This window comes from Dipodomys merriami, unplaced genomic scaffold (assembly GCF_024711535.1).
Source record: "Dipodomys merriami isolate MVZ:Mamm:240054 unplaced genomic scaffold, mDipMer1.0.p SCAF_14, whole genome shotgun sequence".
Classification (NCBI taxonomy): domain Eukaryota; kingdom Metazoa; phylum Chordata; class Mammalia; order Rodentia; family Heteromyidae; genus Dipodomys; species Dipodomys merriami.
The window spans coordinates 17,413,119-17,436,547 of record NW_027202715.1 but is presented as its reverse complement, the minus strand read 5'-3'; the positions used below and the strand labels follow the sequence as shown (position 1 = coordinate 17,436,547).

The 23,429-nt window shown below is 51.8% G+C and overlaps 2 protein-coding genes across 11 annotated transcripts in view; one reads left to right on the top strand and one right to left on the bottom strand.

Moving 5' to 3' along the window:
• Window positions 1-10,518, top strand: part of Marchf8 (membrane associated ring-CH-type finger 8) — a 99,925-nt gene extending 89,407 nt beyond the window's left edge. For 8 of the 9 annotated variants that reach the window (XM_070020875.1, XM_070020870.1, XM_070020876.1 and 5 more), the window contains 5 exons: window positions 2,003-2,085; window positions 2,280-3,125; window positions 4,385-4,565; window positions 6,580-6,727; window positions 7,109-10,518. In XM_070020875.1, the coding sequence (XP_069876976.1) occupies window positions 2,003-2,085; window positions 2,280-3,125; window positions 4,385-4,565; window positions 6,580-6,727; window positions 7,109-7,413 (1,563 nt within the window). In that variant the 3' untranslated portion in view covers window positions 7,414-10,518. The remainder of the gene's footprint in view (window positions 1-2,002; window positions 2,086-2,279; window positions 3,126-4,384; window positions 4,566-6,579; window positions 6,728-7,108) is intronic. The other variant, XM_070020879.1, reaches the window with a different exon arrangement.
• Window positions 10,519-12,165: 1,647 nt separating this feature from the next.
• Window positions 12,166-23,429, bottom strand: part of Alox5 (arachidonate 5-lipoxygenase) — a 35,295-nt gene continuing 24,031 nt past the window's right edge. Inside the window, exons 7-14 of one of the 2 annotated variants that reach the window (XM_070020413.1) lie at window positions 20,382-20,528; window positions 15,782-15,985; window positions 15,197-15,283; window positions 14,180-14,358; window positions 13,956-14,077; window positions 13,647-13,747; window positions 13,001-13,171; window positions 12,166-12,774 (exon numbers count right to left, since the gene is read on the bottom strand). In XM_070020413.1, the coding sequence (XP_069876514.1) occupies window positions 12,595-12,774; window positions 13,001-13,171; window positions 13,647-13,747; window positions 13,956-14,077; window positions 14,180-14,358; window positions 15,197-15,283; window positions 15,782-15,985; window positions 20,382-20,528 (1,191 nt within the window). In that variant the 3' untranslated portion in view covers window positions 12,166-12,594. The remainder of the gene's footprint in view (window positions 12,775-13,000; window positions 13,172-13,646; window positions 13,748-13,955; window positions 14,078-14,179; window positions 14,359-15,196; window positions 15,284-15,781; window positions 15,986-20,381; window positions 20,529-23,429) is intronic. The other variant, XM_070020414.1, reaches the window with a different exon arrangement.

Below are 23,429 nucleotides of genomic sequence, written 5' to 3'. Positions count from 1 at the left end.
TGGCATGTGCCATTCTGGTGGCTGTCAGGTGTCACAGGTCATATTGGTAGAATGCCAAGATGACAGCGGAACTTGGGGTACACTTAGAGAGAGTAGAAGCTTGTCCTGAGCCAGGGAATTATGAGCCATGCTGGATTTCCCCTCCCCCAGATCAAGAAACTAGGGGTTTACTCAAAGTGATAACATTGTTTCTTGAGCCTTTCCAGTGGAATAGAGCTGATGCTCACCCTGGCTTGTGTCTGTATTCATAGGCGTACACAGCATATTCATATTGTGCTCAATAACAGCAATAGTCCCTGTAGATTATAAAGGAATTAAAAAAAATCCCTATTCCCTAGTGACAATGTAGCTGTCTTATTGTCATGGTGAAGCATTTTCTCGTGTTTGTGGTGATGCTGGTGTGAGCCTGTGATGCTGCTGGTTACACAGAAGTGTGGCACTTAAAAACTGTCATTGTGTCACTGCTTTATGTACATCCTGTATACTTTGTGCTATATACTATCTACTATATATTTATCGTGTGTTAGAATATATATGCTCCTACTTATTTGGGAGGCGGGGGCTGGAGAACAGTAAAGGCCAGCTTGGGCTAAACAATGAGATACCCTGTCTTAGAAAACAAAGCAAAAAGGTCTACTGTAAGACAGTAGCTTGTGTTAAGCCAGCAGCAGCCCGCTCCCTCTTGGACTTATTGCATCTTTTATTTTTCCTGTATGAGGGTTTGAATTCAGAGTCTTGTACGTGCTAGGCAGGTACTCTCCCTCTTAAGCTTTGCCTTCAGCCTTCTTACTTTACTTTGGTTTTAGATACATATCTTGCACTTTGGCCTAGGCTGGCCTTGGACTGTAGTTGTGATTACGGGTGTGTGCTACCATACTTTATGACCCATACTTGATCTCATGGAGGCCATTTGGAGTGAATGACCTGTGCCATATAGGGTTGTACAAATGTACAACAATAAAATCCTCCGGATACACACTTAGAGCCTGCCTATCTATTATAAGCAAAGCGAGTTTTGGTGGATGTGAGGACTTTAGAATGCCTTGCTAAACAAAACACAGCTAGACCCCCAAGGGGGTTAGCATGGGAAACAGGGGCCTCCTAGCTCCTCTCCTTTGTCCTCACTCCCTACCTCCATCTTATTCCTCCCTTTCTTCCTCCCCTCCCCCATTACCACCCCCCTCCATTTCTTTTCTCACTGTGGTACTTCTCTGTCTCTAATTTGGCAGTACCCTCAGAGGCTCTATTTTGTCAATTCTCTTGATTATGTTCCTTACTTCTCAGGTGTAGGGTTGCATCTCTCTGGAGTGTCCTGGGTTGTGTTGTGGCTGTGTGGCCTCAGATCATGTAGTCTATCTATGGAGATAGAGAGCTGGTAGTGAGGTTCTGTGGACCAGTGCCCTAGGCACCTGTGTGATTTGTGGAGGGAGGAGAACTCTTTCTTACATTTGTGTAGCACCTGAATTTTTGTGTGTATGCGTGCTAGTCCTGGGGCTTGTACTCAGGGCTGTCCCTTTGCTTTTGTTCTTAAAGCTAATGCTCCATCACTTGAGTCACAACTCTACTTCTGGCTTTTTTGGTGATTCATTGGAAATAAGAATCTCACAGACTTTTCTGCCTGTGCTCACTTGGAACCAGGATCCTCAGATCTTAGCCTGCTGAGTAGCTAGGGTTACAGGAGTGACCCACCATCATCTGGCTTTGTGCTTAGTTTCTTAAGTTAATATTCACTAGCTAAGTTAAGATACTTGGGAAATAACCAGCCACCAAACTTGTAGGAGCTTAGAAGTGATGTGTACTGGTCTCAGGTGTTTTGTGGCTACACGTTTGCCACAGATAAAAAAAAAGAATGCTGTTGGAGCTGTTCACCTAGGCACGTAGGAGCCCAATGCATAATCCTTGCAGAGCAGTGGGGAATAGCAAGCACGCTTAGCGTTTTCTACCTACTGCCATTGCCAGGGAAACTGTTTCCTCAACACTGACTGAAGGTGTGTCATTGCAGGCTGGGAGTCCTCCATCTGCATCCGTTCCAGTGTCTGCCTTCTCTCGCACTTCTGTCACACCATCCAACCAGGACATCTGCAGGTAACACTGCTTCAGATGCCACCTTGGCTCGGTTGTCCCCAAATGCACAACAGTGTCTGTAGGTTCTGTTTTCCATTGTTGGCCCACTTGTATGTGCCGTTGCCCAGTTACCAGAGTCTCATTTCTTCACTGTGGTGTCTGTTCTCTTCTAAACTTGTTTCCCTCTGTGCTTTATCCCGCTGTTGTGCATGCAGTTCCGGTGCAGTGTTTTCTGACTGTTGTCACTACAGTCCCGTGCAGTCTGCTGTTGTCTTGAAAGCACCTCTCTGCCAGAGGTCTGTGACACAAGGGCTCCCTGTGACAATTATCTGTAAAGACACATTACAGGCACCAAAGAGGAACTCCTTTGGTTCAGAATGGGTCCAGCCCTTGAAGCCTATGAAGAACTCCAAGGCCAGAAGAACACTGACGTTCTCAAAGTCACTAAACGATGTGGGTGAGAAGACCCAGGATGCCTTGGAAAGCTTTGACTACGTGGAGAAGACATGTTCTGAAGGAAAACTGGCACCCCCTCAACACCCAGGGCTCAGAAAGAATGGGCCCCATGCTAAAGAGAAAAGAGCTCTGGCCCGCCCACCTCTTGGTCGTCCCAAGCACTCTCAGGTCTCCTCCCTTTCTGCCAACCATTCAGCCACCACAGAGGTGGAAGCCAGCAAGGGCAGCCTGCACGCCCCTCTCTTAGAAGAGAAAACAGATGGCGAGTCTGTGTCTCGAAGCCGGCGGCTGCTCCGGTACCTGTTCTCACTCTCCCACAGCTTGAGTGCCAGCAGCCTGCACAGGTTCCATGAGCTAGAGAGCCATGCCATTCACTTGCATGCCACCAAGTCCTCCAGTGGGCTGGCAGGGAGCCCAGACTTCTGCTCCGATGAAATGGGAGATGACGACGTCTTTGAGGACAGCACTTCTGTCATACTGAAGAGCAGGGTCCTGCGGGCGCCCCTGTGCTCAGTGGAGAAAGACAGTGACCTGGACTGCCCTTCCCCGCTCTCTGAAAAGCGCCCCCCCACCTCACCTGTCTCCACCTCAGGGGATGCCTGCAGGTTGGTTTACCTGGAACTGTTCGGGCCGTGTTTGCTCGCACCCTCGTAGTCTCACCTTGCTTTAATATGTGAAGTTTCAGGAAAATGAAGTAATAACCCAGTTGTAGCCACTTACGGAGTAATTGTTTCCTCCAGGAGATTGGAGTATTGATGCCATTTGAAAATCTCATGTTAAAAGATGAAGAAGCTACACATATTAAAGGCCGAGCTGACTCTTTGCAGCTAAAATAAGTAGACTTTGCATAAACAAAACGAAAGAAAATAGTATCTCCAGCTGTCCAGCTTGGTGCTCCTGATTTTAAGCATTTCTAGAGTCTTTATTCTCTGTCTCTGTCTCTGTCTCTGTCCTTCTGTCTCTCTCTGTCTCTCTCTGTCTCTCTGTCTCTCTCTCTCTGTCTCTCTCTCTCTCTCTCTCTCTCTGTCTCTTGTTTTTTACTCCCTTCATAAGTGTGGGGGCCTGGCTCTCCCCCACACCTCCTTTATCCATTTCTTCTCTTAACTCTTAGCTCAGGTATGGCATCCCCGCCCAAAGGTCCTTATTTTGCCTTATCTTCCTGTAAAGCATCCTTGTACAGACCAGAGTGCTCAGGGTTGATTCCCTGTCACTGATTCTGTTCATCCTCCAGGCTCCTTGCCTCAGTGCCAGCTGGCGTAGTTTTCATGATTAAATTTAAAACAAAACAAAACCTGACCCTAAAACAGCTCAAGAGTCTGATCTTGCTAGCTCCCAACTCCTTCCAGGTGTCCCTACGTGGTCCCTGGCAACTGGAAAAGACTCCTGTCCTCAGAGGCCCCTGTTCCATGAGGTTAGCAGTCGAGTCCAGGTGCTTGCTTCCTTGCAGATGGCTGCTTTACATGAACTCCCATGTGGTTCACTGTGGTACTTTGGTTTCACATAGAAATGTTTAGGTTTTTGTTTCGCAGAGAAGATTGTCCTCTGACATGTTATGTTTCCTTAAATTCATCTTTCAATGGCTGTCTCAAGTCTTACCTGAAAATGACTGCTTTGTCATTTCTTGTGTTATTTTCCCTCTCTGTTGCCAAGTGCCATCCTGGCTTTCTCTGCTGGTGCGGTAAGCTGGAACTTTCAGTTGGTGGTAGTTGTTGGCGTTTGTGTTTCTGTGTTTCTGTGCCTGTTACTCTGTGGTGTTCATTTCTCAGTGTTTCTATGGGGTGGGTGGGATCTTCCTTCCACCACCAGACAGTTCCTTCCCTGTCGGGAGCCCTTCTCACAGTGACTGCTTTGTCTTGTGCTGCAGGATCTGCCACTGCGAAGGTGATGATGAGAGTCCTCTGATCACCCCATGCCGCTGCACAGGCAGCCTCCACTTCGTACATCAGGCCTGCCTGCAGCAGTGGATCAAGAGCTCTGATACACGCTGCTGCGAGCTCTGCAAGTATGAGTTCATCATGGAGACCAAGCTGAAGCCTCTGAGGAAAGTACGTGAGCGGGCCACCCGGAGGCACAGTGACCAGGCCTCTCAGCCCTGGGAGCCTTGCCTATGCCCAGTGGTTTAGCAAGTAGGGGGCTGGCGTTTATGTTCTCATTGTAGATCTTTGTCTGTACTGATGTCTGAGCCCCTGCCCCCAACCTGGGAAGATGTTCTTCTCCTCCTGTTGTCATGCTTCTCTTTCCTACATGTTGAGACTGCTAGCTTCTCTGTGTCAGTCAGCTGCCCTTGACCACGACTGTCCCTTCACATCCTGGTCAGCATTTAGCTTCCTGCATATTAGCTGCTCATGTCTAGCCTCTCCAGTTAGGACTACATGTTAGAGGTTGCTGTCTCTCCCCAGCGCTCACCCTGCTGTATCACGCAGTCTTTGTTTTTGTACACACTGGTAATAAGTATTTGCTGGGCGGTAGCAACATGTAGTCATCAGGCCTCAGGTCATTACTTTGTGTGCGTGCGTGTGTGTGTGTGCGTGTGTGTGTGTGTGCGCGCGTGCGTGTGTGTGTGTGTGTGTGTGTGCGCGCGCGCTTGTATGTATTGCTGGGGATTAAACAGAAAGTCTTGTGCTTGCTGCCACTAGAGTCATACCTTCAGTCATTTAGATCTTCAGTTTATTTTTCAGATAAAGTTTTACATACTTTTGCCCAGGCTAGCTTGCAATCTTCCTATTTCCACCTTCTGTGACACCATACCTGGCCAACTTCTCCCTTCTGAGAGGAGCTCTGTTCCTGGCACTGGCCTCCTCCTCCGATATTGACAGTTTGATACGTCAGTACAGAATGTTTTTGGTTCTTCCTGTTTTAAAATATTAATATATAAATTGCCAGTGGAATTACATAGTCAGATAACAGTACATGATGGGGCCAATTTAATGCTTACTTACCTGTTTGTAGAGCTTATCAGGTATGCTGAGGGGGAAGGACTCCTTGGAGTCAGGCCTTGTGTGGGGAGGGTGGGACCTTATAGATGGCTTGGTTTGGGAAACAGTTCCTAAAGGACAAGTGGGCTTGGCAGGCAATGGGAAAGGAGTTTAGAGGGATCACATTTTAGAGAACATCCACCAAGAAGGTGGATTTGAGGCCACGTGGAATGGTTGAGCTATGGGTATCAAGAAATGGCAGGGGTCAAGGTGTTAGAAATTGCATGGTACTATGTTCTAGCTGGGAAGTCCAGAGATTTTGTTAATTATAAAAGCCCAGCAGAAAGCAGACAGGTGTTAAAGAAGTCAGCTGCAGACTGTTTGAAAAACTATTTTGCCTCAGTAAAAATCTTCATTGAATACTCTATGCCAGTCGTTCAAGTGAGTGTGACCACACTTGGATAATCTAGGTGAACCACGAGGCTCTGCTTTCAGCTTACCCTGTACAGGACCATTGGGATAAAGGCAAGAGATAGGCAGAGTGTTTATGCCTTGTTCTTTCTCTGTACTTTTTTTGTTTCCTTTGGATTTGGGAAGCATTAAATGAGAAAGAAACCTGGCTATTTGGAGCAGCTGGGTGAGCTCCTGGAGGAGATGGCACTGGGGAGTGTGCTTGTATCCGGAACTCTGGGTATTGATCTCAAGCCCGTGCAGCCAGAACTCAGAGGAACAAAGGTGGAGCACCTTCTGCCATTGCCTTCCGTGTGACCCATTGCTCTGTGCTGTGGCATCATCAGACCTTTTGTCTGTCTGTCTTTGTTGGTTGGCATGTCAGGGAGACCTAAAATGTAGCAGCTGAATCTGGGGCCAGCCTGCTCCCCTCAGGAGTTACAGGCTCCTTTGTCAGGATGCTCACTGCCTCTTCATGTACGAGTTAATGATGGAGGTTCAGGAATCACTCTACCTGCAGCTTTCATTTTATAGCCAAATGGCTGCGCCAAATAGCTGGTTGAGGTCAAGTAGTTTTAGTACTGGTTCAGAGAGAGAGGGAAGGAGGACTTGAGAGTGGCCAACATCTCAACTCTCCCATGGAGGCGCTGTGCTCTTGAGTCTAAGCCTCACAGGCTGCTTGTCTCCTTTCCAGTGGGAGAAGTTGCAGATGACAGCCAGTGAGCGGAGGAAGATCATGTGCTCAGTGACCTTCCATGTCATCGCCATCACCTGCGTGGTCTGGTCCTTGTATGTGCTGATTGACCGCACCGCGGAGGAGATCAAGCAGGGCCAGGTAACAGGTGAGTGCTGCACACAGGGACCCAGGTCTTAGTTTGGTGCATTACCCAGCTGGGCCACACACATCTGTTTTTCTGGAGGCGGGAGAGGGGAGGTCAGAATCACGCAGGAGGCACCCAGCATCCTTTTCGGTGTGGCTATGGGTGCCCTCGTCAAGTCCAGTCAGAAGAGATGAAATTGCACCACACGGGACTGTCTAGAAACCCCTCCTGAGAAAGTGGGATCCAATGTGAAGTTGCTGAGCACTTTTCCGTCCTGCTTTTGAGGAGAAGAGTTGATGAGTGGAGGCTTCTGGCTGTGGAAGTTCAGAGCTGTGTTTTAGTTGCTTTAGATCTTATTAAGTAAGGTTTTCCAACAGGCTGACTTGAGTTTCTTCCTTCCAGGAATCCTAGAGTGGCCCTTTTGGACTAAATTGGTGGTTGTAGCCATTGGCTTCACTGGAGGACTTCTTTTTATGTATGTGCAGTGCAAAGTGTACCTCCAATTGTGGAAGAGACTCAAGGCTTATAACAGAGTGATCTATGTTCAGAATTGTCCAGAAACAAGCAAAAAGAATATTTTTGAAAAACCTGCACTAACAGAGCCCAACTTTGAAAATAAAGATGGACGTGGCATCTGTCGTTCCGACACAAACTCTCCTTCCTGCACAGAGCCTGAGGACACTGGAGCAGAAATCATTCATGTCTGATGGTGGAGGGTGCCATTCCCTGGACATCCATGAAGAGCTGAAGGATTTGTTTACTGCCAACTGTGTACCTTTCTTGAGTCCTTTAATAGCATAGACTGTGCGGGTGACTTACAGTGGCCTCTGTCTTTCTGACTCTCCTTGGCAAGTCTCCTGAAAGTCCTATGGGGCAGACAGTACTGGGCCCCATTTCTGCCTGCTGCTCTGTAGGACAGGAAGGTGGGATATCCACACAGACACCATGGCTGAGTTCCTACCCACCTTCCAGAGCAGAGCGAGAGAATAAAGGGCCATGCTAGGAAGATCAGCAGGGCCCAAAGTGAGCCTTCCCTGCCCAGAGCCCGGGGTTGGGAATGTGCAGGGCTGGGTGAGGAGAGTCGGGGGATGGGGTAGAAGAGCCCCCATATACAAGCACCTGCCTTCCTTTGTTGGCATTCAAGCAGATGAGGCCTCAGAGCCCAATGGCACATGGTTCACTGAGCAAACAGCACTTTACAAAAGAGAATCTTTATTTTGTGATACCTGTGTCTAGTGGGGTTGACACTTAAAAGAGCATCAGACTCAGAAATCTCCCTTTGTTGCCCTTACCTCCTTTTCATCAAAGTAGATCTAAAACCCTTTTTGCCTTACGTACTTTGAGTAGCAAGATGTCCTCAGTGCCCAAATGACAGACGTGTGGCTGGTCAGCAGGGCAGAGGCTGACCCAGAGCCCAGTTGATGGGAGCGGATGGTTGTTCAGTGGCAGTGAGCGAGATTCCTGCTTCCTGCGGCTTGGAGCCTGGTTCGGCTTGCCGTGCATTTTTGTCAGCACTGAAGAAGGGTTTTGAGATGGAAGCAGAAAAGAAGTGAGTGCTTAGGAGAGACAAGTACTTAGGAAATGTTCCTTGACAGATAGCTGTCTACTACACTGGTATCAGCTGTGCAGAAAGAGCAGGTGCCATAGGCGCGGGCACTCCTGTGCTGGCTCCTACAGGGAGCTCTGAGGAGTCACTGTCAGGGCCGGAGGCAGGCAGGCAGGCAGGCCGGTTCTGGTAGGCCCTGGCATGAGCCACAAACCACTGTTGGCCTCTCTGTCATTGCTCTGAAACCCACACCAACCCATTGTCGCCTTAACCACATAGAACAGACAGGATGGCCCCATACCCAGTCCATTCTGCCATCAGGGATTACCTCCAGCACCATTTTTCATACCACAGACTAAACCAAAATCACTGCCATCTAATGGCCTTTGCCCCTTTAAAAAGCCAGATGAAAATTCTGCTCTTGAAGCCCAGTGTCAGTGCCAGGCAAATAGCTCCAGAGGTAGCTATGCCACATGATGTGAGTGACCCAGAGCCTGAGTCTCCTGGGGTGAGACAGCACAATGCCTGGGTGTCCTGCCCTGGAATGGGATGGAACAAACACAAGAATCGTTTTCTTTGCAGTTGCATGGAGAAGCCCTGTGGTTGGTGGGAAAGGCAGGAGGCAGCCTTCGAACTGGGGGAGGCTGAGAGAACAGGTCCTGTCCTGCTGCTTCTGGATTGAATCTGACTTGCTGGAGTCCCAGGGCCTGTGGGGAGCTGACTCTGATGTCACCCTGTGCTCCCTGCGCCCCAGGTCCCATCCAGCCTGTCTCTGTGCTCACTGTGCCCCCAAAGTGCAATTACCCACATTCCTTCTCAGCCTGGGGACACCAGGCAGCTACAGACTGCCCACTCAGGGGAGCTGAGCCCCAGGCAGCCCTGCCTGCACCGCTTAGGAGCTGCCCAGCTAGGTTTGCAGTCCTGTCTACCCGTCCCTGCCACCCTCCCCGCAGTAGATGTATTTACGAAGAGGCCAGAATCAGAGTTTGAATGTGAGTCCCTCCCACGGGGCCCCTCAGGCTGAACTTGAGAAGCACGGATACTTTCTATAGAGAGGAAAGTACACTTAGGGGTAGCCCTAGCGGGTGTCCTGGGGGGAGGTGGCAGCATCCCTCTTATGGCAAAGGTGCCTTTGGAACCATGCCAACCACATGCTCTGCAAACCCGTCTTCCTCCTTTTCAGGAGGTCTTGACCCCTTTTCTCCTTTGACCAGTGCTGGCATTGCATGCTGCCACCCCTTGCCTTTCTCTCCCTCCTGGATCTAGTTCAGCGCCTCTGATCCAACAGAACCTAGCCTCTGTTCATCAGTGACTCAGTGAAACAGGTGGCATCATGCTGCCCTCTAGTGGGGACTCTGGATATGCGCAAACTCCCATAGTCTGTCCACTTGCCTCTGCTTTTGTGGGGCTGCCTGTCCAGTTTTTGCCTCCGTTTGTGCCTGTCTTTAGTGGGAGGATGGCATGGGGCTGAACCAAACAGTCCTGGGATGAGGCGTCAGGGCCAGGAGGGCTGATGCTTTTAGGCCAGGCAAAGGGGAAGAAGGAAACTGTCTCAGGGTGTCACAGCCAGCCCTCTCTCCAGCTTGGCCTTTACCCCATGAGTCATAGTTCCACTGATGGGCTTCTGACTTTATCTGCCAGAAGTCATTTAGGGTGTGTGCCCACTTTATTTTAAAAAAGAATTCTCTGGAAATGTAAAAGTTCTCTTCCTACTCCAAACCTCTGTGTGTCTCCTTCAGTGCTCTAACTAGCACAATGTGTCCAGAGCCTTGGGAGGCCCCTGTAGGGGGGGGGGAGGGGGGAGCTGGGGCTGTAGAGTGAAGAGCATGCCCCCTCCCCTAAGGTGTGGCTGGATGCAAGTACACTTGTGAGGTACTACCCCTTTGAATCTGATTTGAAATATGCAACTTCCAAGCCTAGCCCAAGGAAGGATGGAAACATAGGGAACCTAAAAGCATTTGTCATTCGTTTTGGAAGTAATTAAAAGTTGTACAGCTGCCTGGTGCACATTTAGATGGTAATGTTTATAGAAAGTTGATTGTTAATAAAAATCAAATTTACACTGGCATGTGTGGTGTAGTTCCTAAAAGACTTCATATTTGAAATATTTCATAGAAAATTTCTAGTGATCTAAATGTCTAGTTTTGTATCCTTTTGTGTATGTTCACTGTTTCTCAGTATTACCACTTGAATAATTATCTGTATGGGGAGTTGTGCTATACAATGGGTGTCTAATTGCAGCAATAAAGCCTTTCTTTACAAAGGAGTTTTGCTAAGAGTGCTTTCCTGTACCTGCAGGCCGGGGACCCTCTCTCTAGGTTCCTGTAGCTTATATGTCAGGAAAGAATTAGTAGTATCCTGCTGGTGTGTTTTCCTCAGCCTTCAGACCCGGGACTTGGGGATGTCCAGAGGGCCAAAGGATGGACAGACTCATGTCCCCAGGAAGCCAGCCTCACATTCAGGGAGTGTCTGGAAGCCATGTCAGGCAGCCGGGGCAGTTGATTGACATTGACTACAGCCCAGCTGAGTAAGAGAAACCAGGGAAACCTGTTAGGGTTCTGGTGACCGCTCCCCAGGCTGTTTCCTGCTTGTGGAAAAGTTCCAGGAGGGATAGCAGCGCCACTGGTCCTCAGATAATGGATGTCCACATGCACAGTCCCTAGGACTGTGGTACTCCAGAGACTCTGGGTACTCCAGAGCTGAGGTGGCTGGAAGCGAGGCTGTTCACATGAGCAGAGGGGTTGTCCATGCCAGGCTGCCTGTCCTTGGGGGCTAAGTGACAAGGGCCTCCATAAAGTGGACTTTGCCCAGAAAACCTTGGAACCTGTTGAGGAATGTCAGTGTGCGGGGCTGAGTGGAGGCCAGGGTGCTCCTAGGCCTGCACTCCCAGTTGGGAATAATGGAAGAGAATGAGAAAGCCACTCCTGCAGGAATTTGAGAGTGATTTGGATGCTTGATGACTGAGGAGTTTGAAGACATGCCAGGTGTGGGCCAGACTTAGTACAGAAAAGCTTCAGGCACTGCCCCTGACACCAGCCACAGTGAGGGTGGGGCTGCCACAGGGCTCCTTTTCTGTCAGGCTCTGTCATACAGGGCAGCAAACTACTCAAAAGCAGCTTCCTGAAGCCAGGCATTTGTGGCTTGCACCTGTAATCCTAGCTACTCAGGAGGCTGAGATTTGAGGACCCTGGTTTAAACCCAGCCCAAACAGTTGTGAGACTCTTCCAACTAGCTGCCAAAAAGCCAAAAGTGAGGCTGTGTAGCTCAACTAGTAGAGTGCCTGAACGAAAAGCTCAGGGACCGTGCTCAGGACTAGCACCAAAAACAAACATTATTTTTGGTACTGGTCCTGGGGCTTGAATTCAGAGCCTTACATACTTGTTTGGCTTTTTTATATTATTATTAAGGCTGGTATTCTACCACTTGTGCCACACACTCCACTTCTGGCTTTCTTCTGGTTAACTGAAGATAAAGAGTCTCACAGACTTTTTACCTAGTCTCCTGAGTAGCTGGGATTATAGGCAAGAGCCACAATCACCTGGCTGCTTCCTATTTTTATAACTAAAACAGTGTCCATTTAGTTAAGACTCTCTTTACACACACACACACACCCCTCTGCAAACCCTGACTCAGTTGAAAACAAGTGTCTAGCTCCTAGGACAGTATCTGAAGTTTGTCAGCTAGATGGGGGAGTTCACACAGAAGGCAACTACAGACATCTGACAAAACTGTGGAGAGAGGCAAGCTCTAGCTGGCCAGCAGAGGTGGTAGCACGTGGATGGTATGTTTGAGAGGAGCAGGAGCCGTAGGGAAGGATGAGGGACTTTCATCAGGTTTGGGCAGGGAGACTTTGGCTCAGATAGAATCACCTCAATTGTGGCTTTATTTTTGGTGGTGACCGGAGTTTAGAGAATGTGGAACAAGACTTACGAACTTTATTTTTGTGACAACCAAAAGTTAATTCACAAGTATGTCTTTGGACACTGGCTGCATGCAAGAAATGGAATTAACTGTGACTAGCACAAGTAATCGAAGTGCCCAGTAGCAGACCTGGACATCCGAACCAGCTGCTGTGCTGGCCAGAAGTGCTAAGCTGGGCCTGGAGGGGCCTTGCTCTAACCCTTACTGCTGTGTGAAGGAAGGCCCCTGGCAATGCCTTCACAGTTCAATCACTAACAATGGAGGAATAAACATGAAAACGCACTGAAGCCTTGTATAATGTGACTCATCCGAGAGTGGTTTGATACCAGGCAGCCCGGGGCCTGAGCTCGGCTCGCAGCTCGGAGGCAGGTTGGAAGCTGGCAGGGCAGTTTGCTTTGTGGGCCAGATGCGTGTAGGTGGTTCAAACGGCCACACTGTTGGGGATGCGGTCTGGAGACAAGTAGTAATAAGGCAGCTTTTTGTTCTTGTTGCGTTCGGCAATCACACTGACGATGGCCTCCAGGCTCTTGCGGAATCGAGCCATGGCCTCCTTTACCGGCTTCTCGATGAAATGCTCCTCGGGGTACATGCCCAGGAAGAGCTGAGGGCCCAGACACCACACACAGGCAGGTCAGTGCACGATGACCTTCACACTGCGTTCCCTCCCGTCACCCAGAGCCTGGCGCCCCGCCACCACCTCTCCTTGGGTAGAGAGGGAGGTGACGTCTACTCTCCATTCCTGGCTGCAGGTGTCCAGAGAGGGCCGATGAGATTGTGGGATGGGTTAAACATGGGTGAGCTGTGTCCTTCACCTTGCCGGGGCTCACCTCATTTTCCTGAAACTGACTCAGCGCCCACACAGCGCCCAGATGCCAGCAGGAGCGGCCGCGGTCCGGCAGCGTGTCCACAATCTGCTCGATGGTCACCACGCCCTTGGCGGTAGGCGGCGGGGCCCGCATGGTTGGGGGAGCATTGGGGATCCAGGAGCACCAGTCGTACTGCGGGAACAGTGCCGACCCAGTGGGCGCCCACAGCCACCAGTCCAGCCCACTAGCCCACCGCACCCGCCTGACCAGGGGGAAGCTGGCCAGGCCGCACCCGCCCCTGACCCGCCCCTTGACCCGCCCAGGGCACCGCCCATCTCCTAAGGCCACACCCTGCCTCCCTGCTGGCCCCGCCCATCCCGCCCAGAGCCCTGCCCTCTCACTGCCCGCCCCTTCTCGAGGCCACACCCTGCCTCCCCGCTGGCCCCGCCCACCCCGCCCAGGGCCCCGCCCTCTCACGGCCCGCCCCTCCTCGAGGCCACACCCTGCCTCCCCGCTGGCCCCGCCCACCCCGCCCAGGGCCCCGCCCTCTCACGGCCCCTCCCCTCTCCTCTCTGCGCACCGCGGAGTGGACCTCAGGCCTACAGGCCGCCCTGGGGACCAGCGACCCGCGGTCCGGGGACCCGGAGGACTGCCCCGGCCGGCACACCTGGCCGAAGTTCACCGCCGCGTGCTGGGCGGAGGCCGTGAAGATGACCACGGTGAGGTACTCGGACAGCTTCTCCCGGCTCCTGATGGACTTGGGGAAGCCTAGGGAGGGGCAGCCGGCGTGAGCCCCCAGGGGGAGACGCCTGACCGGCCCCCACCCCCTTCCCCCGCCTGTTCCCCAACGCCGCCCCATCCCCCGACCCCGGCCAGGGCTGGAGAACCCCTACCCCCGACCCCCGACCCCGGCCAGGGCTGGAGAACCCCGACCCCCGACCCGAGGGCGCAGCCGCTCCTACCAGCTCGCCCCTACCTGAAGCCTTCCTGCCCCGCATGCCGTACACGTAGACGTCCCTCACAAAGTCCTGCAGCTCCTGATCCTCTTCCACCACCTGGTCACTCTCGTAGTAGATGCCCACCACCTCGGCGGTGAACCTGGCCCGCGAGCCCCCGGGAGTGTGTGCGCGGGGCTTCCCCCAGCGCCCTGCCCCCCTGCCCCCGCACCGGCCCTCCCCAGCCCGCAGCTCCCGCACTCACGTCAGGATGGCCTCCCACACCAGCAGCCCGTCGTCGCGGTAGAAGTAGTAGGGGATGTCCTGGGCGCTGTCCATGCCCCGGGCCTTGATGGCCTCGGGGAAGCACAGGGAGGCATAGGTCACGTCCTTCATGGCGCGCTGCACCAGCTGCACGTGCCCGCCGCCCCCGGTGGCGTTGGCCTGCGAGGAAGGGAGAGCTCCGAACGAGGCCAGCTCCCTCCTATCCGTCCAGCCCCTGCCTTCCTTGAATCCTGGGAAAGCTGGGGGCCTGGACCCAGAGGGACCGCCAGTGCCCTGCCAGGTGACACTACGTCTATCCCCACAGGCCAAGGTCCCCAGCACCATGATGACAGCCAGGAGCAACCCGACCCAGTGTCAGGGCCAGGGTCACAGCTGCTCAGCTGCAGGAGGGAGGGTCAGCTCCCACTTGGGACTCCCCAGCCCCTCTGGGGTGCTCCCTCCGTGTTAAGAAATGAGTCAGCAGGATTACAATCCTAGTTACCTAGGAGGTTGAGATCTGAGGATAGCAGTTCAAAGCCAGTCCCAGGCAAGGAAGTGAGACTCTTACCTCCAATTAATCACCAAAAATCCACAGGTGGAGCTGTGGTGCAAGTGGTAGAGCCCTTGTCTTGAGCAAAAAAGCTTGAGGATAACACCCAAGCTGCAAGCGCAAGCCCCAGGACTGGCACACAAAAGTGGGTCAGAAACAGAGAGAGACAGGAAAGGCACCCAGCGCTGTGCTCAGGCACTGAGCAGCTCCCAGGCAGGAAGCCAGGGTGCAGCATGGAAGGGCAAGCGGGTCTCCCTGTGTGCAGGTCAGTGGCCCATGAAGGAGGGAAGAGTGGGCAGAGGTTTCAGCTGAGAGGCTGAAGGAGGACATGTGCCAGGAGGGAGACCTTGGTGGTACCCTGGCTTGCACTGGCTAGTGGATGGAGCCAAAGCTGCCCACTTCCCAGGCCACTGCCTGAGGCCTGGCCTGAGACGCCCATCTAGGCCCCATGGGAGGGAGGGCACCCACCTTGTCAAAGAGGCCATACTCGCAGATGAGCTGCTCCCGGGCCTTGGTGTTGATGGCGATGGTGAACCTCACGTGTGCCACCAGTAGCTGGGCAGGGGAGAAGGACATCAGAGACCTGGGGACTTGCAGCACCCCACCCAGCCCAGGTGCTGGGGACAGGATTGACACCATCTGTCTAGTACTTAACTAGGGCCTGTCATGCTTTAAGCTCTCTGAACTTGACACTTTTCTCCTGGTCATTTTCCTAGAAGGCAAGGATACTATTTTCACCTGTTTTACAGATGAGGAAACTGAGGCACTGAGGTATACTTTCAGCCATCAGGTACTCCAACCATCAGTGCTAGTAGCATTTTGTCTGCCATCCCAGCTAGCCAGGCTCTGGCCCCAGCCCCCAGCCTGGCCCCATGTCCTGCAGCACCATTAGGCTCCCCAGTACTTTGTTCCTTAGGGAGACAGTGCTGCCTCTCCATGGCATCTTATCCCGGGTCTGTGTGCTGCTTGCTCCAGCCACTGTCCCTTGCAGGGATGTCCCCCCTCCCAGGTGTCATCCACACCGCTGCAAGTGCAACAGTACCTGGCTCTTACCTTAAAAATGGGGTGCACGGCAGGCAGCTGGCGGTACATGGCAATACCAAACACCTCTGACACAAGATGCGTGCGCAGGAGGTGGGTGATAGTCTGGTGGATGTGGAAGTCACTGGAACGCACCCAAATTTTCGCCAAAAGCCAGTCATATTTTGCATCGGAAGGGAGAAAAATGGGGTTCTCCTCGCCTGGGATTTGGTTGAGCTGCATTGTTGAAGCAAGAAAACATCTGGTTGGATTTTGCTCAAGACTATTGCTGCAAACCTCGCCTCTCAGAAAATTCCAAAGAACCAGAACATCTTCACAAGTTGCTTCTAGGTCACTAGAAGAGCAGGGAGAGTGGCTGGACACCTGGGGTTCCTGGGGTGAGTGTTCCCTGTCCATACACAACCTGCACAGCCCCAGAGGAGCACAGCCTAACTGGGGACAGGGACCCCTTATATGTGGACAACTGTCCTTCACTGGCTTGGTATAACTGCCCACAGAGGGGTCACGAGGAGTGGCCAGTGGAGGTAGACCTGACCCTGCTTTCTCACCCCTCCCTCCCTCCTATCTCCTCCTCTCTTGACTGCTCCCCTCCTGCCCCTCCTCCTCTCCCGCCCCTCCTCCTGCCCTTCCTCCTCCACCGCCTGCCCCTCCTCCTTTCCTGCAATGAGCGCCTCCTGTGCAAGGGGCTGCAGGCCCAGGCTGGAGCGTGTAGCAGTGACCAGCTCCCCCTCTCCAGTTCCACTCTTTACTACCACTGAGGGGACTTGCTGCTCTGAAATACAAATAGCGACACTAAGACATCCCTTAATACACTAGCACCAGCGCTACGCCTTCTCTCAGGTAAGGACCTGACACTTCAGGAGACCCAGGGGCAAAGAGCAGCTTGCCAGCAGCAGCTGCAGCCAGAGTGCTGGGAAGGGCAGGTAGGGCCTTGGGGGCTTGGCACAGCAGGTAGCTTGAGCAGAGACATGGAGAGACAGAGAGTCGCCTGCCTCAGAAGCAGACTTAGCTGTGTCCCCTGAGTTATTTGGAAGGCGGCTTCCTTGTCTGTCTCTCCCTGCAAAACAGCATTGTCCAATAGAAATATATAATACAAACCACACAGGGAACTCAAAGTTTAGGAAGCCACATTTTAATAAGTAAAAAGAACCAGGTGCTGACGGTTCATGCCTCTAATTCTAGCAACTCAGGAGGCTGAGCTCTGAGGATCAGAGTTCGAGGCCAGCCTGAACAGGAAAGTCTATGAGACTCTTATCTCCAACTAACCACCAAAAAACCATGGCTCAAGTAGTAAAGCACCAACTTTGAGCAAAAAGTTAAGTGACAGCACCCAGGCCCTGAGTTCAAGCCCCAGTACCAGCACAAGACAACTCTTTAGGTTAATACTTCTGCTTAAATCTCAGTAGGAATGTTAGTCATTTATGCAGTGTCTGACTGGGCTGAAGGCCCAGAGAAAGAAATAGCTTGACAGATGTCTGTCAATGTTTACATCAGCCCATTCCAGCTCTCCCCCATCCTGAACCTGTAGTCACCTTGGGTTTCTGCAGAGCCTTACAGACAACCCCCCCATAGTGAGATCACCCCATCCTCTCGTGGCAGCCAGCAATGATTTTTGGGGCCACCTTGCAGGACTAGAACTGAAGTGATGACTGGTCAGACTATGCTTTGACCAAGGCTGATGATTATTTATTTGAAGCATTTTTATTGTAAAGGTGATGCACAGAGGGGACCATGGCTCTCCCGCTCCAATTCTTCCCTAGTTAAAGGCGATGCACATGTTGGTACCATGAAGATGGCTTGAAATGCCGGATTTCTATATATAGCTAGGTTCTTCAAAACCCTCCCTGCCTTTTCATGGCTACCTGTTTGCATTCTCTGGGGCAAACAGCCAAAGAATGTTGGAATCTTGGAGTCAGGCCTCTTGTGTAGGGCTCTGCTGACAGTGCCAGACCTAATTCCCCCCCACCCCAGCCCCTCAACCCTGTCACCATCCATTCTAGACTCCTGAGCCTCAACAGCAAGCCCTGCCCAGGTGCTGGCCCAGGGTTTGAAGTATTTAAACTACTGTTGCTGAGAAGCACTGACTACTCACTTGGGCCTGTGAATGAGTTAATGACAAGCAGGATCAAAGCTAGGCCCCAGCCCCCTGTGCCTCTGTGTCCTTTGAGCTAAGCCTTCCTCTCCTCCAGTCACTGCCTGCACCCTGGGCTCCAGGAAGGACAAGATTTATCATTGATCACTTCTTACAAAGAGGGGTAAAGGAAACTGCCCCTCAAACCACAGCAATACCTTCCTCTTACCATTTTGTGACAACAGGTCAAACTGCTCCAAAGAAAGAACAGCCAGGGGTTGGAAGCGTGGCTCCGTTGGTAGAGCAATAGCCAATGAGCAAAGCACCAGGTACTGAGTTCCAGTCCCAGTTTCACAAAAAAAAGAAAAGGAAAGAAAGAGAGAAAGACAGAAAATTGTAAAAAAAAAAAGAGAAAAATGAGAAGAGCCAGAAGCTCAGAACAAGCAGGTGACACAGGTGACACAGGACAGACATGCACTCAGCAGCCCTGCCAGGATGACACCTTCTAACTTTTGAGCCTCTGAGGACAAGGACTGGAGACCGTGGCCAGCCAGGCCAGGCTGGTGTCTAGGACTGGGTAGACATTAGGCACACCTTCGCCCGCCTGCCCCAGCTTTTGTGTTTGTATCCTAAAAGATGGCTAACGATGAGCTGCAATGCTGTCTTTAATAAACATCCTTTTTTTTTAATCCTTTACCTTGTCTTCCTTCTTTCTTTCTTCCCCCCTTTCCTCTTTCCCTCCATCCTTCCTTTCCTTCCTTGTGCCAATACTGCTTGAACTTAGAGCCTGGGCGCTTTTCCTGAACTTTTTCATTCAAGGCTGGTGCTCTACACTTGAGCCACACCGCTACATCCAGATTTTTGGAAATAAGAGTACCACAGACTTTCTTGCCTCAGCTGGCTTTGAACCCAAATCCTCAGATCTCAGTCTCCTGAGTAGCTAGGATTACAGGTGTGAGCCACCAGCACCTGGCCCACCATGTCTCTATTTGGTGTCTAGGATGGGTGACATGTGACACCCGAGGGTTTCGGTCCTGCAGTGTGTACCACTTTCTTATTTCAGCCTACCTCTTAGGTCTCATGGTTTAATGAGCATTTCTGTGACAGCTAGTGAACTGGAAGATTTTTTCCACATGCAGCTTGATTATCCATTTATATTTCTTTTACCAAGAGCCTGGTTGTACCATTTGCCCAGGTATGTCATCTTTCCCTTGTCAACAAGCAGGAGCTCTTAGGTTGTAGTGATGTCTTTGGCTCAGTTTCTGCTGGTGGCTTTGCGTGTGATGCAAACACATCCTGATGTTAAGCACATCACATAACCAGCCTTTCCCCTCAGTACTCCTTCCTTCCTTGTTTTACTTTCAAAGTCTCCTTAGCCCGACATTCTTGTTTATCTTCATTGTTTTATTTTGGTACTCAGCAGGGGTGCAGTTTGGCTTTTCCTTACTACAGTGGTGGTGTGATAGACCATCAGATCCCACTGTGTGGCCACCTCATCATCAAACCCCTGTGCTGTCACCTAATCATGTCCCCCACCCCCCACGAGGGACCTTCTATTCTTCACCACAATGGTCTCCTTGACCTCCTCAACTGTCTGCCCACCCCCAACTCCAGGGCTAGAATATAGCTCAGGGTATTGAGTCTTTGTCTGAGCTGGCCTCAAACGGAGACCCCTTTGTTACCCCTCCTGAGTAGCTGGGATTACAGGCATTCACCACCCAGACCAGCGAATTTTCTCATATAAATTTGAAGGGTGGTAAGGGAATGTGATACTGGGCTTTTGAACTTAGGGTTTCTCACTTTCTAGACAAAAGCTCTGCCTCTTAAGCTATGACCTAAGCCCTTTTTACTTTAATAATTTTCAGATAGGATTGATGGCCTTTTCCCAGGGGCTGGCCTTGGCCTTGTTTATCGAGTTTTTGGCAAGGCTGGTTTGCAGCCACACTTCTGATGCATGCCCTTCAGGTTGCTGGAGTTAAGGTGTCCACCACCACACCAGTTTTTTCTTGGTTGTTGAGACAGAATCTTTTGAACATTTTTGACTGGGCTGACTTTGAACTGTGAGCCTCAGCCTTCTGAGTAGCTAGGATTGCAAGCATGAGCTACCATACCCAGCTCAAGTATCTCCACTAAACTCTGCTTGGTGGTAATCATGATTTGCACTGCTTCGTCCTCTTTGGTAGTATTATTTTAATAATGCAATTCCAGGGATTGAGCCCTGGGACTTTAAGGACTAGGCACTTGAGCCACACTCCTCGATAGTACTGAGTGTGATTCAGGTCTTGGATGCTGTGCCTGAGCTATTTTGCTTGAGGCTAGTGCTCTACCACTTGACCCATACCCCCATTTCTGGCTTTTTGGTGGTTAGTTGGAGATAAGAGTCCCATGGACCTTCTTGCATGGGCTAGCTTTGAACCATGGTCTGCAGATCTCAGCCTCCTGAATAGCTAGGATTACAGGCGTGAGCCACCAGCACCCAGCTAAATTTTGCTTTTGAGACAGGGTCTTGAAATCTCAGGGGCTGGAGAGGGGGTTGCCTACCTGGATGGCAATGGGGACGATCTTGTTGGCCAGGTTTTTGTAGAGCAGGCAAATGGGTGCTGCCAGGAACTGGTGTGTGCAGGGGTCAGTCTTGTTGGCATCAATGCCATCCAACAGCTCATAGTCCACTACAAAAATGTTCCCTTCCTGCAGGAGAGAAATGGCTCCAAGTTACTTTCAACAGAGATGAACCCAAGTCAGGGCCTGTGAGAGCAGGAAGGTAGGGTACCAAGTAATGGCTTTGGGGGGTCCCGTTCCTTCCCTGCAGCTGAGTGGAGTTAAAATGTATAAATTCAAAGCTGGGTGTGGGTGGCTCATGCCTGTAATCCTAGCTACTCAGCTGGCTAAGATCTGAAGGTCTCAGTTTGAAGTCAGCCAGGGCAGGAAAGTCCATCAGACCCTTATCTCCAATTAGCTATCCCAAAGTCAGAAGTAGAGGTGTGGCTCAAGTTGGAGAGCACCAGCTTTGAGTGAAAAATCTAAGGGAGGGCACCTAGGCCCTGAGTTCAAGGCCCAGTACTGTGTGGGCACTGGCACATGCATAGGCATGCACTATGCACACGCCCAGCCAATGTAGAGTTCATTGTGCTCTAATTTAAAGGTTCACATGGAGAACTTTCACAGGTTAACTTTCACTGGCAGTAGCGAACTCACATTTTCAGGTAACCTACTTGACTCACAGGAAAGGTACTGAAAGTCCACCAAGGATTTGTGTTTAATAAGAAAGTAGATTTTGGAAGCCAGGCACCAGTGGCTTATGCCTGTAATCCTACCAACTGGGGAAGCTGAGGTTGGGAGACTTGTGATTTGAGGCCAGTCCAGACAGAAAAGTCCATGAGACCCCATCTCCATGGAGGAAAACTGGATGTGGTGGCCTGGGACCCCAGCAACTTAGGGAAATCCAACTAGACAGATCACAGACAGCAAGGAAGACCTTATCTTGCTTGGGGGCTGGAGGTGTGGCTTAAGTGGTAGAACCAGCCTGGTAAGTGTGAGGCCCTGAGTTCAAAACCCCAGTACCACTACCCACCTCCCCCCCCCGGAAAAAAAAAAGCTTATTTGGGGTAAAATAGACGAGAGACATCAAACACTCCAAAGTGTTTAGCCACTGTGAGAGCCACGACAGGGTCCTAGCTGGGAAGGGAAGGGGGTGTCACCTGCCGAGAGGGAAGCAGCTGGGGCGTGAGGTCGGCTCTGCAGGGGCGGATGAGGGAGGGATCGCGGGGTTCGCACGCTCCCGTCTGGTCTGAGGCTGGAGACCGGGCACCAGGCCCAAGCTCATGGGTGCGTGCCCCTTCTGGAGCTGGGAATTCCCTCACCGCAGCGGCGCCCTGGGACGCTGCACGCAGCGTCCGCCAGAGGGCGCTCGCGGCTGGAGCGCGGGGTGGGGCCGCGGGGTGGGGGACCGCGCGGTGGGGTGGCCTTGCTGAGCCACCCCAGGCTGCTGGTGGCTGCGCGTTCACACAGCTACGCTGCACAGCACTGTGCAGACCCGGCGCGCCGGGGTGCCCCGCAGAACAGGGGCTTCACCCAGGCACGAAGGAGCTCCCTGTGAAACGGGGTCGCTCCCGCTGCCAACGCAGGGGCCGGGCTGCAGAGCTTGGGGAGCGCGGGGACGGAGGGACCAGCAGGCATTTCAGGCTCTGAAGGAAGGGCTACTGCTTGAGCCATGAGCGCCAGGAACCCTGGCCTGGGAACCCTAAGCTTCTTATGGCCTTTCATCCTTCTGGAAAAGAAGGGTCCTATCCATCTCAGCTTTGACCTTCTGGGCTACTGCTTTCTGGCCCATCTAGGGTCTGTGTGTGAGCATCTCTGGGCCTGCCTGCCTGCCTCCTTCCCTCCTCTTTCTCTCCTCCTCTCTCCCCTTCCCTCCCCTTCCCTCCCTTCTTCCCTCCCTCCTCCTCCCTCTCTCCTTTCCCTCCCCCCCTCACTCCCCCTGCTGTTGCTGAGCCTTGAGCTCAGGCTGTGAGTACTGCCCCTTAGCATTCTTGTTCAAGGCTGATGCTCTACCACTTGAGCCACAGCTCCACTTCTGGCCTTTTGGGGTAGTTAATTGAAGATAAGAATCTCACAGACAATCCTGTGAAGGATCCAAAAGATGGGCTTTGCACTGCAATCCTCAGATCTCAGCCTTCTGAGTAGCTAGGATTACTGGCGCCCAGCCCTGGGCCTCTCTTGTTCAGCGTGTTCCATTTTCCTGGCAGTGAGGTTGGTTCTAGGATGTCAGGACTCAAGCTGGTCCATGAGGGCTGGCCTCCAAGACCCCTGTGGGGACTGTTGGGAAGTAGGGTCTGACTTTCTCCTGGGTGGTCTTTGTTAAATGGGTGGAAGGAAGGTAAGTTTCCCTTTACATAAGGAGATGCTCCTTTGGAAATGGACACTGTGACAGCATCCTGGGCCAGCTCTGTGTGAGCCAGGGAGCCCGCAGTGCTGTGTAAATTCCTTGGGTTAAGCCAGATTGACTTGATTTTTGTGATTTGGAATGAAAGAAACACAACAGAAGGAAAGCAGTCTTGAAGAGCTCTGAAGTAACTCAGAACTAACAAGTGGAATATAAAGTTGTGTCAAAAAAAAAAAGCACACCCCCACCAATAGAAATCCTCTGTTCATGGTTCAAAACGAATTGTACAGAAAAAGATGAAAAACAAAATAGTTCTGGGCCTCTCAGTGGTGCATGCCTAGCATGCATGAAGCCCAAGTTCCATTTCCAGCAAGACAAAACCAAACCAAAACAAGACAGAATAATTCAGGAGTTGTGTAAGCCACATGCATACTATGACTTGCTAGAAGCTGCCAGACAGGTGACAGGAATGTCAGAGGGACTTAAGGACTGCCCTGCTGTGGGAAGAGAGGACAGTTTAAGAGGCAGGGTGTGTTTGCCCAAGAGTCTAGTCACCGTCACCAGTGGCTCTGATGATCAGGCGATTGCCTCATGATCGAGACCACAGGTGGACATCAAAACCATGGAAAGAGTGGGGTAGGTCAACGAAGGAATGGCCACACAGCCATGGAGGAAGTAGGGGCTCCCTGGGGCGGGGGAGTTGGGGA